The sequence below is a fragment of the Anolis sagrei genome, chromosome 2 (assembly GCF_037176765.1).
Source record: "Anolis sagrei isolate rAnoSag1 chromosome 2, rAnoSag1.mat, whole genome shotgun sequence".
In the NCBI taxonomy this organism is placed as follows: Eukaryota; Metazoa; Chordata; class Lepidosauria; order Squamata; family Dactyloidae; genus Anolis; species Anolis sagrei.
In genome coordinates this window covers 282,539,389-282,554,920 of record NC_090022.1, presented here as the reverse complement: position 1 = coordinate 282,554,920, position 15,532 = coordinate 282,539,389, and the positions used below count along the sequence as shown (strand labels likewise).

The window sequence follows — 15,532 nt, the reverse complement described above, 5'->3', positions numbered from 1 at the left end:
ATGCGTCCAAAACTTAGTTCAACCCCTGAACACCCTCATGCTGGAACATATAAATGGCTCAGAGGACATAAGCCTAAATATAAAGTCTTGGAGTCTGGATTAAACCTCTTTCTGATGCCCCTACTGCACATACGATCACTTTTCAATGGTGAAAATTGTAGGACAAGCTTGGCTTAGTGATGGCTGCTATTGTTGCCAGGTCAGGACTATCTCAGGCCCTAAGATCTCAGCACCAAGAATAGGTGTGAGCTCTTGTCATGTCAAAAGAGGTAGTGATATAATTGTGTTAATGTTAAACACTGACCACAATTGCATTTGATTTTTTTAAAAAAACAAAAACAAAACAACAACAAGTCTAACAAATGAGGGAGAGCCAGTGTGGCACCACTGTAAATCAGAAAGAACTTAAGGCACATTACAACACTAACAACAATAACCAATGAGGAGTATACATCTCTCAGGCCAGGACTCTCTCTGTGAAATTCCTTCCCTAACCCCTTAGGACTGGAGATAAAGAGCTAAGCCCTAAAAGCTGGGAATTGTAATGGTGATGACTCCAAAATTGGTCCTTCCATAATGGCTAGTGTCCCCAGTGGGACCTGCTTTTAGCCCAGATTTTAAAGTAGTTTAACCCACAAAACAAGTTCAGCATGTAGAATTCCTTTGAAATTTGAAGGAACAGTCAAAGCAGATTCATCATTGTGCTAACATTGGAGGCATGAGCCACTGGGAGAAAGAACTCTTGTCTGTTTGAGGTAGGTGTGAATGTTACAATTTCTCTGACCCTGGACATTCCACATATATATAAACCCAATTTTCCTAGTTTCCAACAGACCTCACAACCTCTGAGGATGCCTGTCATAGATGCAGGCGAAACATCAGGAAAGAATGCTTCTGGAATATGGCCATACAGCCCAGAAAACAGACAACAACCCAGTGATTCTGGCCATGAAAGCCTGCGACAATACATTTTTTACAGAATTGTTTTTCAGTTGTTTGTTTCAGAATTTTCTGCATGTCATATAGCCAGAGCTTATAAACGTTATTGTCTTGAATTGCAATTCTAGGAATTACGTCTAGCTAGCTAGCATGGCTAGCATCAATGCTAGTGGAGGGATCCTGAGAGTTGTAGTCCAAATATTTTCCAAACACAGAATATAATGCATATTATTTTTCTTCAAAAGGAGATTACAGTTTAAAAGTTTGTTCATATTGATTTTTATACAATAAGAATTGAAAAAAGAACTGTTGGTTGTGAGAGACAAACACACATTAACTTTTCCCCTTCGTCCTCAATTTGGCTTGGATTCCTTTCTTTTCAATCAGTGTTTTGATCAACACACTGTTAAAAGAATGGGCTCATTCTGCTGCAGAGAGTACTGTTTACAAACAAAAAGACGGCAGAGTGTAAAACACTTATTTTAAATGTTCAGGCTAAAAATAACTTGGAGTAATCAGATAGCCAGCACTAGTACAGTGGCCTGCTAGCAAAATGTAAAGACAAGCCTGGCAACATCATATGGCATCTGATGAGACTGTTGGCAATGTGGCAATGAGTTATTATAATTTAAATTGTTTCCTTTCTTGGTAATATGTTTGGAAAGGCTTTTACAACATAATTGCTCAATAAACATATACCATATATCCTGCTATAAGTTGACTTCATGTTATAAGTTGAGCACATGTTTTGGTGCCAACATTATTAACTAGCCATCCTCTGCCATGTGTTGCTGTGGTCCAGTCCGTGTATATGTGTTTGGTGTGTGTATGTATGTGTATATGTGTATCTATGTAGTTTTGTGCATGTGTTGTAATGCATTTTTATTTTATTTTTTGCTTTTTAAGTCTCTTCCACTGTGTTTATTTATTTATTTACAGTATTTATATACTGCTTTGCTCACCTCTAGGGGGACTCAAAGTGGATTACACATAGCTGGCAAAATTAAATGCCTTACATTGGACACTGACGTGATGCCAATCCATAACAGTTACAATAATAAAACATAAGCATAAATCATAATTAGACAATTAAGCATAAATCATAATTAGACAGTACATAAACAATCATTAAAACAATAAATAATAAAAACAGTCTCGCCAGTCATATTGTCATTCTAGTCAATGTCCTCAAAAACTCTACATACGTCTACTGTCCGAAGGCCTGGTCCCAAAACCATGATTTTAATTTCTTTCTAAAAGCCAGGTTTTTCAGTGTTTTTATGAGTGATGGTCACTCGTTGGCCTGATAGTTGTATTGTGTCCAAATTTGGTGTCAATTCAACCAGCAGTTTTTGAGTTATGCTAATCCCACAATCAAACAGTACATTTTTATTTATATAGATTTTGATATAAGGCAAGGGTCATTCATTGGGGAGGGGAACACACCAATGCCATCACTGTCATTTCCCCAAACAGCCATTAGGGGGAAAAAGCCACAGAAAATAACTGATATTCATCAACCCATTTTTTAATAAAATTAACCATGGCAGAATGGCATAAATATTTTTGGAAAAGTATTTTTGTGCCAGTGATCTAGTTCGGGTATACTGTATAATAATATAGTTCTGTGTTTGGAAGAGGGTGGCCTGTCATTTTTTCCCCCCAAGATGAAAAATGGTTTGGATGAGATTGTAATATTTGAAGAGTGATATCAGTGGTTCCTAACCTTTTTTTTTTGACCAAGGACCACTTGACCATGGACCACTCTCCAGCATTTAGTACCAAAAGGGTTACTAATCAGTTTTTGGTCAACTTTAGATTCAGTTTAGAGTGCTGAATCAGAAAATTGCATTGGATAAACTATATCAGCTCTAGTTTCTGATACAGAACATATGCCATGGTCAACGACAGGGAAGGAGGTGCAAAAGGAGCAGAAATTAATTAATTAGTTAGTTAAATAAAGAAGGAGGCTCATGGATCAGATTTTCATCTTCTCAGCCCACTGGTGGTCCACAGCTTATAGGTTAAGAACCACTGGGCTATATGGAACAAGTCTTTATGGTCTGCCTGAAGGTTTTTAGAAATGAAGCCACTCTTGCACAACTAGTATGAGAGGAAAGTATGAATTCCCCTTTCCTCTTAAAATGAGCAGTGTGACTGTGTTATTTTAATTATAGGGGTGAACCTTTATTGAAGTAAAAATCTAAGGTTTCTTTGGATCTTAACTTCTCTCGGTTTTTCTCTCATCTTAGGCTTATCTCTTCCAATTCCATAAGAAACATCTTGAACATATAATCACTTTTTCTCCTGCATGATTTCTCTCACCTTTGCCTTATGTGGGCAAGGCATTCTTGGATATTTATTAAGGGGATAATACTGTAGATTAACTACTGGGATACCTTAGAAAACTGTATGTCTAGGGGTGCCCTGTTGATTTCCGCATGCTCATAAGTTGCTCTAGCATTTCAGGCCAAATAAGAGCTACTTGGAGAATGATGCTGAATTCATAATGCATTATAAATTGAGGATTCTATATCTAGAATGTTTGGGCCAGAAGTGTTGTGTATTTTGGATTTTTAAAGTTTGGAATATTTGCATATACGTAATGAGAGACAGAAGTTGTCTAAACACGGAATTCATTTATGTTTCATATCCACATTATGCTCATTGCCTGAAAATATTTGTAAGCAGTAATAGTTGCAATAATTTTGTGCATGAAGGAGTTTACATACATAGTGAACTATTGGAAAGCAAAGGTGTCATTATCTAAGCCACTCTTGTGGACAATTTTGGAATTCCAGATAAGAGATGCTCAATCTATACTGTTCCAAGAAATGCAACAATAATCAATCCATTATATGGCTAATATTTCAAGTCAGATATCTCCAAAGGGCTATTGATGGAGTTTGGACTTTCAGCAGCTATCTTGCCACCAGTATAGTAAAATTTACCTTCCTTTTAAAATGCACATTTTTTCTCATTGATGACTTCGCTTTATATAAACATTGCAATCAAGTTTTTAAGTACTTTTAATGTAACCGGCTTTGAGTCTCCTTCATGAGAGATAAAGCCGGGTATAAATAAACATAATAATAATAATAATAATAATAATAATAATAATATGCACCGCAAGTAATGCTATTTTCTTTTTTAATTATTTAGCAATGCTATTTTCTTTAAGAATATTGGATGTTTCTTGGAGTTTGGTAAATGCCTGAAAAGAGAACAAGATCTTAAAGTCAACGTGTTGTTTTCTTGTTTAAGTGAAAGTCTATTGCTTATCTTGTGTATTCTTTTCCTGTAAACAGAGAACAGTGTTTGTACTAAACTCCTATTTTGGGCCAGGCTGATAGCAAGCAGTCACACAACATGGAATTAATACCCTTGTTTAATTGCTAGGAAGAAACATGCTGGTCCTGGTCAGTAACCTTAAAGTGTTGTTTCCTCACACAAGCCGAGTCTTGTCTCAGGGATTTCAACACCTCCCACCCAAAACTCCAATCTCACCTCGGCTTCCAAGCCATATGCTTCTTTATCTCTGCTAGCCTGTGGTACTGACACAGAACAGAAACAAATGCCAAAAGAACAATGATAGTGACATTTACACAAGGATTGGCCCTTCCAAAGGGCAACACATGCTGGTTGTCTCTCTGCCAAGGCTCTTATTAATGGCTGCATTTAGTCCCTTGTTAGCCCTTCTCAGCAAGTGTATGCTCATTGCTTTGACTTGGAACTCTCTCGCCATATCATAGCAGCCATTTCAATTCAATGCAAGATGCAGTCCAAAAATCCCAGTTGCTGTTTCTGCTGGTTCTGTAACACAATTTTGGTTCCTGGGTTATAAATGTCATTTCCTAATTGGTTTTATCATTTTAAAAAACATGGTAAAAGTTTATTAAACTGCACAAACTTTTTGCTATAGTTTTTTCAATGAGTATCTCATAGAGTCTCAACCAATTCAACATAGTTCGTGGTAGCCACAAAAACAAACTTTCTGGAGTGTAACAACTACATTCAAAGTAAGTACCGCACTATTGAACAGGAAATAACACTTTCAAACCAGTATCAGATTTTTTTTCTCCAAATTTTGTTGCATAGTATAATCACTCAGCTCTTGAGTGGCTTGGGGTGAATAAAGGCGAGGTCATGGAGTTGCCCTCAGCCATCCCTCCCAAACCTTGGAAGATTTTGCTCGGAAGGGCATAGGTAGAATATGTAAAGCAATGCTGCCCAAGATTTTTGTATTGTGTGTGAGAGTCAATAGCCATTTGTTAAGGGCTAGGTAGAATGGTTTTGTGTTGTGAAATCCTGCACAAAACCAGTAAACAGAGCAAATACGCCAAGAGGGAAATATGTGCCTGCACATACAGATATATGTATGCAATTTTTCCAAGCTCTAGGCAGCAAACACTATTTTGCACTGCTCACAGAAGTGAGATCTGGGCAAGAATATACCCTTGCACATGCTGTTGCTTGGACATGGATTATAGACTGTTGTTGCACAGTGAACAATGCAAAGCCATCTTATATCTGCTTGTGAAGAAGGCGAGATGCCAATATTACTGCAATTGAGTTTAGAGTCACCAGGGAATGTTCAATAAGGATGTTAGATCATGTTCTTCAACTACAGAAAATTTTAGACCAGGAATGAGGAAATGTGCCTCATTAGTCACATTTGTGCCTCAAAAATCCCTCATTTCCCCCTATTGAAAATGATTGTTTAGAGATTTTGCTACATCCTGATCTCTCTTGTGCCAGAAATCGCCCTTTAATTACTTGGAAAGAAAACTGCAAGTCAAATTCATAAAGGGAAGATCACCTGTCAGTGTACGACAACCCCAAATAGGATTTTCTTAGGCAAGGAATCCTCAGAAGTGGTTTGCCACTTCCTTCTTCTGAAGTATCGCCTATGTCACCCGATACTCGTTAATAATCTCACATCCAAGTACTTTCCAGAGATGATCCAGCTTACCTTCCAAGATCAGATGGAATGTGGTGCCTTTAGGGTATTTAGGCAAATCCAGATTACTTCCTGGTTAAATAAAGGCTTATCTTAGGACTTAAATAGCCCATCAGATCACCCAGAAGTGGCAAATTTTACCCCTCACACACCCTTGTGTAGTTTTATTTGTAAAGAAAGAAAATAATAATGCAAACGTTGGAGGTTGTGTTAAGTTAGTCCAGTTTTAGATGATCTCTTATTTCAAACACGACACTTGGCTCTTTATTTTTACCTAGCCATCTTTCTTATTTTATCACTTTTTCAGCTTTTCACATGTTATTTGGATGTTGCCAAGGGATGGAAAAAATAGTTGTTTAAGTATAGGCTACGTATATTCTGTTTGTAAGAGTATTGTGGAAGGGCATGTCCACATGCCTCCCATGTTGATCAGGAATGTCACAAGACTTGCTGCCAGACCCACACGTACAGATTATAATACAGCCAGAGAGAGAGCTTGAGACAGAAATCATACTTGGAGGAAGAATGCCCTAGTTGCCTTGGGTGTGGACTGGCCCAGGGCTTACCCTTTGCATCATGGGGTGATAAAAATAACCCTAGCTTCACAATTGGGACTAGTGGAGGCAGGCTGGAGAAACCAGAAACACAGATGAACCACAGAGTAATGAAGGAAGTTGGGACGGTAAGTTGAGCAGCAGTAAACAAGTTATGTCGAGAACAGATAATAGCACTAAGACTTGCAGAAGTTAGGAAAGTGAGAAAGTATCTGCTTGCCAGGTTTGATATTTACTTGCATATCTAAACCAGTGGCTCTCAACCTGTGGGTCCCCAGGTGTTTTGGCCTACAACTTCCAGAAATCCCAGCCAGTTTACCAGCCCTTACAATTTCTGGGAGTTGAAGGCCAAAACATCTGGAGACCCACAGGTTGAAAACCACTGATCTAGACCAATGGTTCCAAAACTTGATCCTCCAGGTGTTTTGGACTTCAGATCCAAGAAACCCCAGCCAGCTTGCCCAATGTTCAGGAATCCTGGGAGATGAAGCCCCAAACACCTGGAAGACCACAGTTTGGGAATCACTGACCAAGCTTCAGGAGTGATCTTAGCACAGTTCAAACTAGAAAGAGAGTCAAGTTTTTCCTGTAGTAAACATTGAAACTTGCTCATGTCATCCCTTTTTGAGTTAAAATTATTCTCTGGAAAAGTGAAGAGAAAAACCCATTTTTCTTTGATTTCTGTTATTACCAGATATTGGAAGGCCATGAGCTGCTTAAAAGGCCTTCAGAGTAACTGTTCTCAATACCCATTTGAAAAGAAAAACAAGTGTTTCAACCAATCAGCTTAATAATTCAGTAGCAGCTAAGCAAGCAAATGGCTTTAGGTGGAAATAAGACTACTGAACTGGAGCAAAGTGGAACTACAGTTGAGCCTGCTTGCTTTAACAAATAAAGCTTTGGGGAGAATTGCTACATTCCTAGACTTTCAAGTGATCAGAATTTGATTTGTATCTGATTCCCTTTTTCAATACTGATATATGTATTATCCCTTCCCATCTTCCATACACCTGCATTCTTGCATTAAGCACCCTTCAGTTGGTACTTAATATCTGAACTAATTTGAATAAGCTACTTCGAAGCAAGGTATCATTTTTTAATGTTTATATAATTATAGGTGTAGTTGTTTCATCAGATAGGTATTTTCCAGAGAATAACTCCACTAAAATCAGCAATCAGAACATATTAGGATACACTTTTATATAGGACTGAAAAGTGTCTTTGTTTTGTTTATTCAATTCGAATATACAAGTGATATATTTAATTGTCACTCAAGTGTATTTTGAACACTCTTGAACAGGGAAACTCTTGTTTATACTCTTTTTTCTTGGAAAGCTTTCACTACCAATTTTGTTTTGTTGCTTTTTGCCTTTATTTATTTTTTAATTGAAGGTTTTCATAACCAAGAAGCAAATTCATTTTATGAGTGCAGTATAGTTGGAAATGTAACATTATCTTATTTAGCAAAAGATGGCATTAATTTAAAGTGGTCACCACACTGGGGCAGGATTGACAACACTTTGCTGCTCTTAAAAATAGCCACAAGAAATGTCAGTTGTCAGAGGCTGTGGTGACTTGGGAATTGAGAAGTATAGAAGCAAAGGTGACAAATATTTCCCATAATGAGAAGATTCCGTTCCATGGGATTAAACAAGGAGCCATGCAAAGATTCCTTTAAAGCAAAATGACAGTAAGTCAGACCTAGCAGAAACAGGTCAAAGCATTCACTCTTCAAACTATTATTTTATTTCAGAAAGAGTCTTAAAGAAAATAATTCCTTAAAGATTGTAAAAACAAAATAGGGCAACTATAACACATCCTTACCAAGCTGTTACACATCTGTGATCCAATGAGGGTGTTTTGCAAATTACTTCATCTACCAATCCTGTATGTCCTCATTGGTTCAAATTTTGATCTCATAGCACAGTTCTAAACATTTTAGTCTAAAGTATGCTCAATCCCCCCCCCCCCCAACTTTTCTATCGGTCACTGTCAGAATCATATGGGGAGCCCAACAACAACATCTCCCCGAGGGGACTCAGAGCGGTTTCCAAATAACATAATCCATACAAGGAAAACAGCACAAAAATAACATTAACAAGACAATATAAGCATTTAAAACCACAATAGCACATATATATTTAAAACAATCCTGCCTGTTCAAGGCAATTTAAAAGGCCGGGCTGGGACTAGTGCAATTTTAGAGGGCCCGGGAAATTAGGTAGAGTCTATGGCCATACATTTCCAGGGCCTAATAGAAGAAACATACATGGGTAATTGGTAGAAAAAGATGTGGCCAATTTCAACAGTATCTAGGGCTAAGCTAGAACTAGTTGTTCTCAAAGGTTTGTTTAAACCACCAGGTCTTCAGGCTCTTACGAAAGGAGGGGAGGGATGGGGCCTGTCTTATTTCTCTAGGAAACGCATTCCAGAGGCGGGGGGCCACCACCTAGAAGGCCCTCTCTCTCGTCCCCACCAACCATGTTTGCGACAGTGGTGGGAGCAAAAGGAGGGACTCCCCGGAAGATCTTAAAGTCCGCACCGGTTCATAGAGGGAGATGTGATCACAAAGATAGGCAGGGTCCAACTATCATTCACCACTTGAGGAGGGACAAATTGGAGGCCAAAAATGCAGTACTGTACTATTCCTTTCATGTTCTTATATAAAGTTCCTTCTCTAGATCTCATACTATGTAGAAATGTGTTCTATATACCCATTAGCCTGTATGGCATATTAATGTAGGCTAGAATCCCAAGAACATTAAGGAAACAGTAATAATGACAACAGATAGTTTATATAACTTTAAAGTAAATGATGAAGACATTGAAATTGTTGAAGATCTTCTATAATCTGTATCTGCTATTGATCAAAACAGACTGTGGTCAAGAAATCAGAAGGAAGACCAAAGATGCATCTACACCAGGGATGGGCAAACTAAGACCCGTGGGCCAAATGTGGCCCTACAGGGGGGGGGGGGGCTTTCTCTGGCCCTCCCCTTTCCCCCCTCCTTTCCACGTAAGGCCGCAGTGGCCCACTGCCGCAGCCTTAAGCAAAAAGGACAGGGGAGCTAGGAGAGGTCTGGTGGGAAGAAATGCTCCTTCCTCTCCTCTCCTTTTGGCACAAGGAACTGGCTGCAGCCGAGTCACTGTGCTGAGGGGAATCCTGGCAGGAAGGCGCAGGGCTCCGAGCAGCCATGAGCCTTCTCCCCTCTCGGCACAGCAATCCAGCTTGGTTGCTGTGCCTAGAGGAGAGACCTGACCCGGTGGGATGGTGCTTCTTCATCGCCTCCCCTCTTGGCACAGGGACCCAGCTAGGATGCAGTGCCAAAAGGAGAGGAGAGGCCCAGCCCAGCTGGGGAGGGCTTCTATCAGCCATGCATTTTCCTCTCCTCCCCTCTCAGCACAGCGACTCAGTTGGGTAGATGTGCCGAGAGGAGATGCCTGGCCCCGTGGGAAGGCATGTGGCTGAAAGAAGCCCTTTAAAGGGCTTCTACTACCTGCACACTTTCCTCTCTTTGCCAACCACACATTTCCCACCCCCCCCCCCCCCACACACACCAACCATCCCGGCCTCCTCTCCGTGTCAACTGCCTTCACCCCTCCTGCTGCACCTTCCTGGCCAGTCTGCCCACCCCCTCCCACTTGGCCCACCCCTGGCCCCTCTCGGCCTGGCCTGGCCATGTCCTCCTAGCCCAGTCTACGACTCCTAGGCTCAAAAGTTTGTCCATGTCTGATGTACACTGTCAATATTATGCAGTTTGGCACTACTTTAACTTCAATGACTCAATTCTTCAGAAGCTAGCATTCTCTGCCAAAGAGTGCTGTGCTTCACCAAACTACAAATCCCAAGACTCCATACCATTGAGCCATACCATTAAGGTGATAAAATCACATTAATTCTATAGTAGAGATGCATTCTAGGCCTTGGATTTGCAACTATGAAGGAACTAGACAAAATCTTGAAGTCTAAATATATCATCGAGTATGAAAGTCATGATTGTTCATTACATCATATTTGTATGCATGGTTCTGAAATTTGGCCACGGAATAAATCTGATATGAAGAAAATCAACTCATTTGAAATGTGAGTGATGTTGGAAGAGCCTTATGCTCAACCAGTAGGAAGGCTAACTGTTTACTATCTGCTTCAAAGAATATGGTATTTTACATGTTAATTGTTTCAAAATGTTGGGATGTCCTTGGACATAAACATTCGGTACATCACGGCCTTTGCATTTCTGGAAATTTTAAACATCTCACATGGGTTTGCACCAAATTTCAGTGTATTGCAGCATATGAAATATACTGTACTGGAAACATCTGTGGTTACAAGCAATGATCAAAGCAGTTGTAACCTTCATGGTCCTAGAATTCATTTTTAAAAAGATGCTGCTATAATTTCTATAGCAGTAATTACTATGAAATACTGCTCTCTTGCTAATAAGCAACTGATGTTTGTTAAAATTAACTGTATTATTTAACACTTGTTTTGGCGGTTGTAAGGGAGGCACTGTTAATGCATCTTGCTGTGAAGATTACACATTTACCAGGATGACAAGATGTAAATGAGACAGAGCTAATGTCTGTGCAGAATAATTACCCTACAAACTGCATTTCTTTCTCCTGCTGTGGCAATGCTGCATTCATGGAAATTCCCTCAACGAGTTGAGGCTCTATTTCTCTGTCATCATTTATTCAAAACCTCCCACTCGGTGCTAATATTTTGCATGCAGAAAGCTCTAGGATCAATCCCTGGCCATCCTAGAGTCACTTACCAGTAGAACTTGTCAGCAGAGAAAATATTGGAGAAGCAGCTATGATTCTTCATGTATAGCTCAGATCTATCCATTGGAATGCATGAAGAAAGCCAAGTGTCTATGAACAGTAAGACCCCATAACCAGCCAAATTATGGTTATGTGAAACCACAACTGCCATTAAATTACCCCGCTTCTAGTCCCAGTATACCGTAGAATTACTTTGGAGAACCTAGATATTCCTAAAAGGAAATCCTGACAAGCAATTTGTTCGTTCCTACAGAACTGCTCTATGGTGATATGGGTCTGTGATTACCGTGGTATTACTATACGTCTTAATTACAGTGTTAATTGTTTTTAAGATAGGATGACCTACTTTACGAAAAAAAACTTAGATGTCACTAGGAATATCCCGGAGGAGCATGTTGGGAGAAGGAATAGCTCGCTGTCGTCTTCCTTTCATCTATTATTAACAATGATCATAAAAAACATAATGTGCACATTTGGAAGGAGGAGCATAAAATGTTAATACCATACAGTAGAGTCTCGCTTATCCGACATAAATGGACTGGCAGAACGTTGAATAAGCGAAAATGTTGGATAGTAAGGAGAGATTAAGGGAAAGCCTATTAAACGTCAAATTATGTTATGATTTTACAAATTAAGCACAAACATCATGTTAACAACAAATTGACAGAAAAAGCAGTTCAATACAAGGTAATGTTATATAGCAATTAATGTATTTATGAATTCAACACCAAAACATCGCAATGTTTTGAAACAGCTGTGGAATCGGGCGGAAGGCAGACTGAGTTGGATAATACAGAATGTTGGATGAGCAAAGGTTGGATTAGCGAGTCTCCAAACTAAGGCCCGAGGGCGGATATGGCCCTCCAAGGTCATTTACCCGGCCCTCACTCAGGGTCAACCTAAGTCTGAAATGACTTGAAAGCACACAACAACAACAACAATCCTATCTCATCAGCCAAAAGCAGATCCACACTTCCCATTGAAATACTAATAAGTTTATATTTATTAAAAATTATTCTTCATTTTAATTATTGTATTGTTTTAAAGTGGGTTTTTTGCACTACAAATAAGGTATGTTCATTGTGCATAGGAATTTATTCAAGTTTTTTTCAAATTATAATCTCTTACACGCCGTTCCAGGCTGCAAGATGTTTGAAGGAACTAAAATTACCTGAATAATACAAGACACCACATTCTTAAGGCGAGATGTCTTAGAGAAGGCAACAGCTGTCAGAACTAAATTCAAGTTTTCTTTTTTTTTTAAAGGCAACATGATTCCATCCAGCAATAAAATTGATTTCATAAATAATGTAATTCTTGTATTTTCTTTTCTGTTCCATTAACAGACCAGAGACGATTTCCTGGGTCAAGTGGACGTGCCGCTTAACCACCTTCCGGTAAGATCTTTTTGCACAATATCCCTCTTGAATTCATGAAAAATAGTTTCAATTATACAGCCAGATACGTTTGTTGGACTTTATACAGACGCCTGAATTTCCTAGACGTTGAGCTAAAAGCTTCTTTTATTCGTTTTCTCTGTGTTAATGTATTATTTTGTGTTATTTAATTACTTATTTAAAATATTTTTCTTCCTCTTTCCTCTAATTGGATTTCAGCATTGTAATCGGCGTTCATAATTTGTTTAAAAATTGTATTACAATACAGTGGGATATCACATAGAATTATTCATGGGAAAGGGGCCATTTTAATGACTGAATTTATCTTCATTTGAATTTGTTGTCGAAGTGATACCAAAACCTACCCTTTTGACTTCTTTTTTCTATTACAATCAGAGCTAGAAAAGGTCACAAAGAACCTTTCAAAATAAGAGAATGCACAAAAGTATATGCTTCCTATTAAAGAGACAACACTTAAGTTCCTGAATATATTAAAGCTATCAACTATTGGAAGAATTGGGGAATGCAAACTCTTGCAGCACAAGATTTATGGACATATTCTTTCTACTCATTGTTTTCCTCCTTCTTCGTATTTCCCATGAATTTTTATGGTATCTGGAGGACTTTAGCAGTTATCCTCCAAATAAGAATTTTCCAAACTCTAGTGAAGTACTACTGTATTCTTACATGATTTCTCTTACGCAGATATTTAAAATTTCTAATGATATAAAACCAAAAGCATAGTGTTTCCTTTCTCTAGGTAGGCAACTTTTACTGGATGAAAGAGGATGCTGTCCTTCATTTTCTAATGTCTCTTTTGAATAAGATTGGCTTTGCCCTCATTTCGATACCTAGGCAGCAATTAACATTTAAGGTTTTTTTAAGGATGTAGGGACAGATTTTGTGGAAGAGGAATTCCAAGAAATGCCTTAGCCTAAATCCTATGGGTTGCCCAACCTAAAGTAGACATGCTGAGTCAATTCTTTATTGGTGAATCCATGTAAATCCCATTGCAGTGATGTTGTTAACTGCCATCAAATGTACTTCAATTTAGGGCAGCCCCATGAACCTCCAGATCACCCTACCCTTGTCTGCCTTGCTCATGTCTTGAGATACAGAGGTGTAGCTTCTTTTCTTTTACAAATCTGATAGCCTATCAGACTAGATTGAAGGCCACTGACTTGAAAATCATGTATTGCTTGATGTAGCACAACTTGGTAAGCAGGTAACCTGAGACACACGTGTTATCCTCATCAAATCAGCTGACAATCACAAAGGACTTTTCAGAAATGTTCCCCACCAACACAGTAATCAACTGGAATTTTAAGGAGCTGTGGTGGCGCAATTGTTTAAACTCTTGTGCCAGCTGAACTGCTGACCTGAAGGTCGGCAGCTCGAATCCCATCTGTTAGCTCCAGCTTCCCATGCAGGGACATAAGAGAAGCCTTCCACAGGATGATCCCCTGGGCACATCCTTGCAGGCAGCCAATTCTCTCACACCAGAAGCGACTTGCAGTTTCTCAAGTCGCTTCTGACATAGAAAAAAATCCCTGGAATTTTGAATAATTTCCTGTGTTGAATTATCTAGTGGTCTCTGTCATATCCAAATTGAGCAATGTTGACTCTTGATTAACAAACAAAGATAATAAAACTAGTTTCAAGACAACAATAAGAACCTGGCTTATTATCTAATTTGTTATTTGCTAGTTTCAAAGTGAACCAGGAATTGTATGGCAAAGGCAGTGCAGCAGAAGGAAAGGTACAAAATGCATGCATCCACTGCTTCATAAATGAATGGATGCTATCAAAGTGCAGTTTCAAACTCTGATTTCAAAATGACCATTATCAGTATATTGATGTATATTCCATGGCATACCATAATTCACTACAGAATACAGGAGGAAGGGATGGTGGAAGGAATTCAAGCATTTCAAAAGAGGAAAGAGCCTGTAGGTACATTGTTTGGGCATTTAAAGTAATTATATCTTGTGTCAAGTGCCATTTATGTTGTGCCTGAGAAAGCCAAGAGCTCTGGTCTTTGCTGCCACAGTTTGCAGTTTTATGTGAAAGTTCATATCCCATTATTCTAAAATAAATGAACTTCATACTTTTAAATAATAGACAATAGCAGAAGTTTGACATTTTCCTTGAGATGTAGAAACTTTTTGCATTTGCAAGAGCTTCACTGATCTCCTTATCATGAAGAATAATGAAATATAAAAATAAATTGTCAGGAGAACATTGAATTCCATATACAAAAGAGAATATTTTTAGGGCCTGTCTTCCCACTGTCAGAAACTGTCATTGCCTTTCTGCTCTTTACTCATTTTTATAATTCACCTGTTCTGTGGAACGTTTTCCTTTTCGCACTAAGACATGCACTTGCATAAAACTGCTCAGCACTGCAAAGCATATCATGTTCCAACCTAACAAATACGGGATTTCACATAGAGCTGCCTTTTTAAAGAAAACTAGCAATGTATTTCGCTTTGCGGGAGACTTGTGAGGAGGAATGCTTTGGAAAAATATCTCTGGGGAAAGAGAGAAAAGATAGAATGGCTTCTGAAAGGTGATACACACATATTACCTGGCTCTTGTTGCAAAGGATAAAAAGAAGCAACCTTTACAGATTTGATAAAATAAGTAATACAATATACTTGACGGAACGCAACAGAAATCCTTCTTCTTTCAGAAGTACCTATTCACAAGTAGAAAATAGCAATGAACATACCAGGCTTGTATATTCATATTGTTTACTCCAATCCTGATGTACATGTGATTACATTTCAGACTCTGGGAAGTAATGGAGCATATTTATTTTTTATTTATTTACGGTATTTCTATCCCACCTTTCTCAGCCCAAAGGCGACTCTAGGCGGCTTACAAATTGGCAGCAA

General features: G+C 38.7%; 1 protein-coding gene across 9 annotated transcripts in view; it reads left to right on the top strand.

Moving 5' to 3' along the window:
- NEDD4L (NEDD4 like E3 ubiquitin protein ligase) overlaps window positions 1-15,532 on the top strand; it is a 304,699-nt gene that overhangs the window by 196,408 nt on the left and 92,759 nt on the right. For all 9 annotated transcript variants that reach the window (XM_060761330.2, XM_060761329.2, XM_060761328.2 and 6 more), the window contains one exon: window positions 12,585-12,635. In XM_060761330.2, coding sequence (XP_060617313.1) covers window positions 12,585-12,635 — 51 coding nt within the window. The remainder of the gene's footprint in view (window positions 1-12,584; window positions 12,636-15,532) is intronic.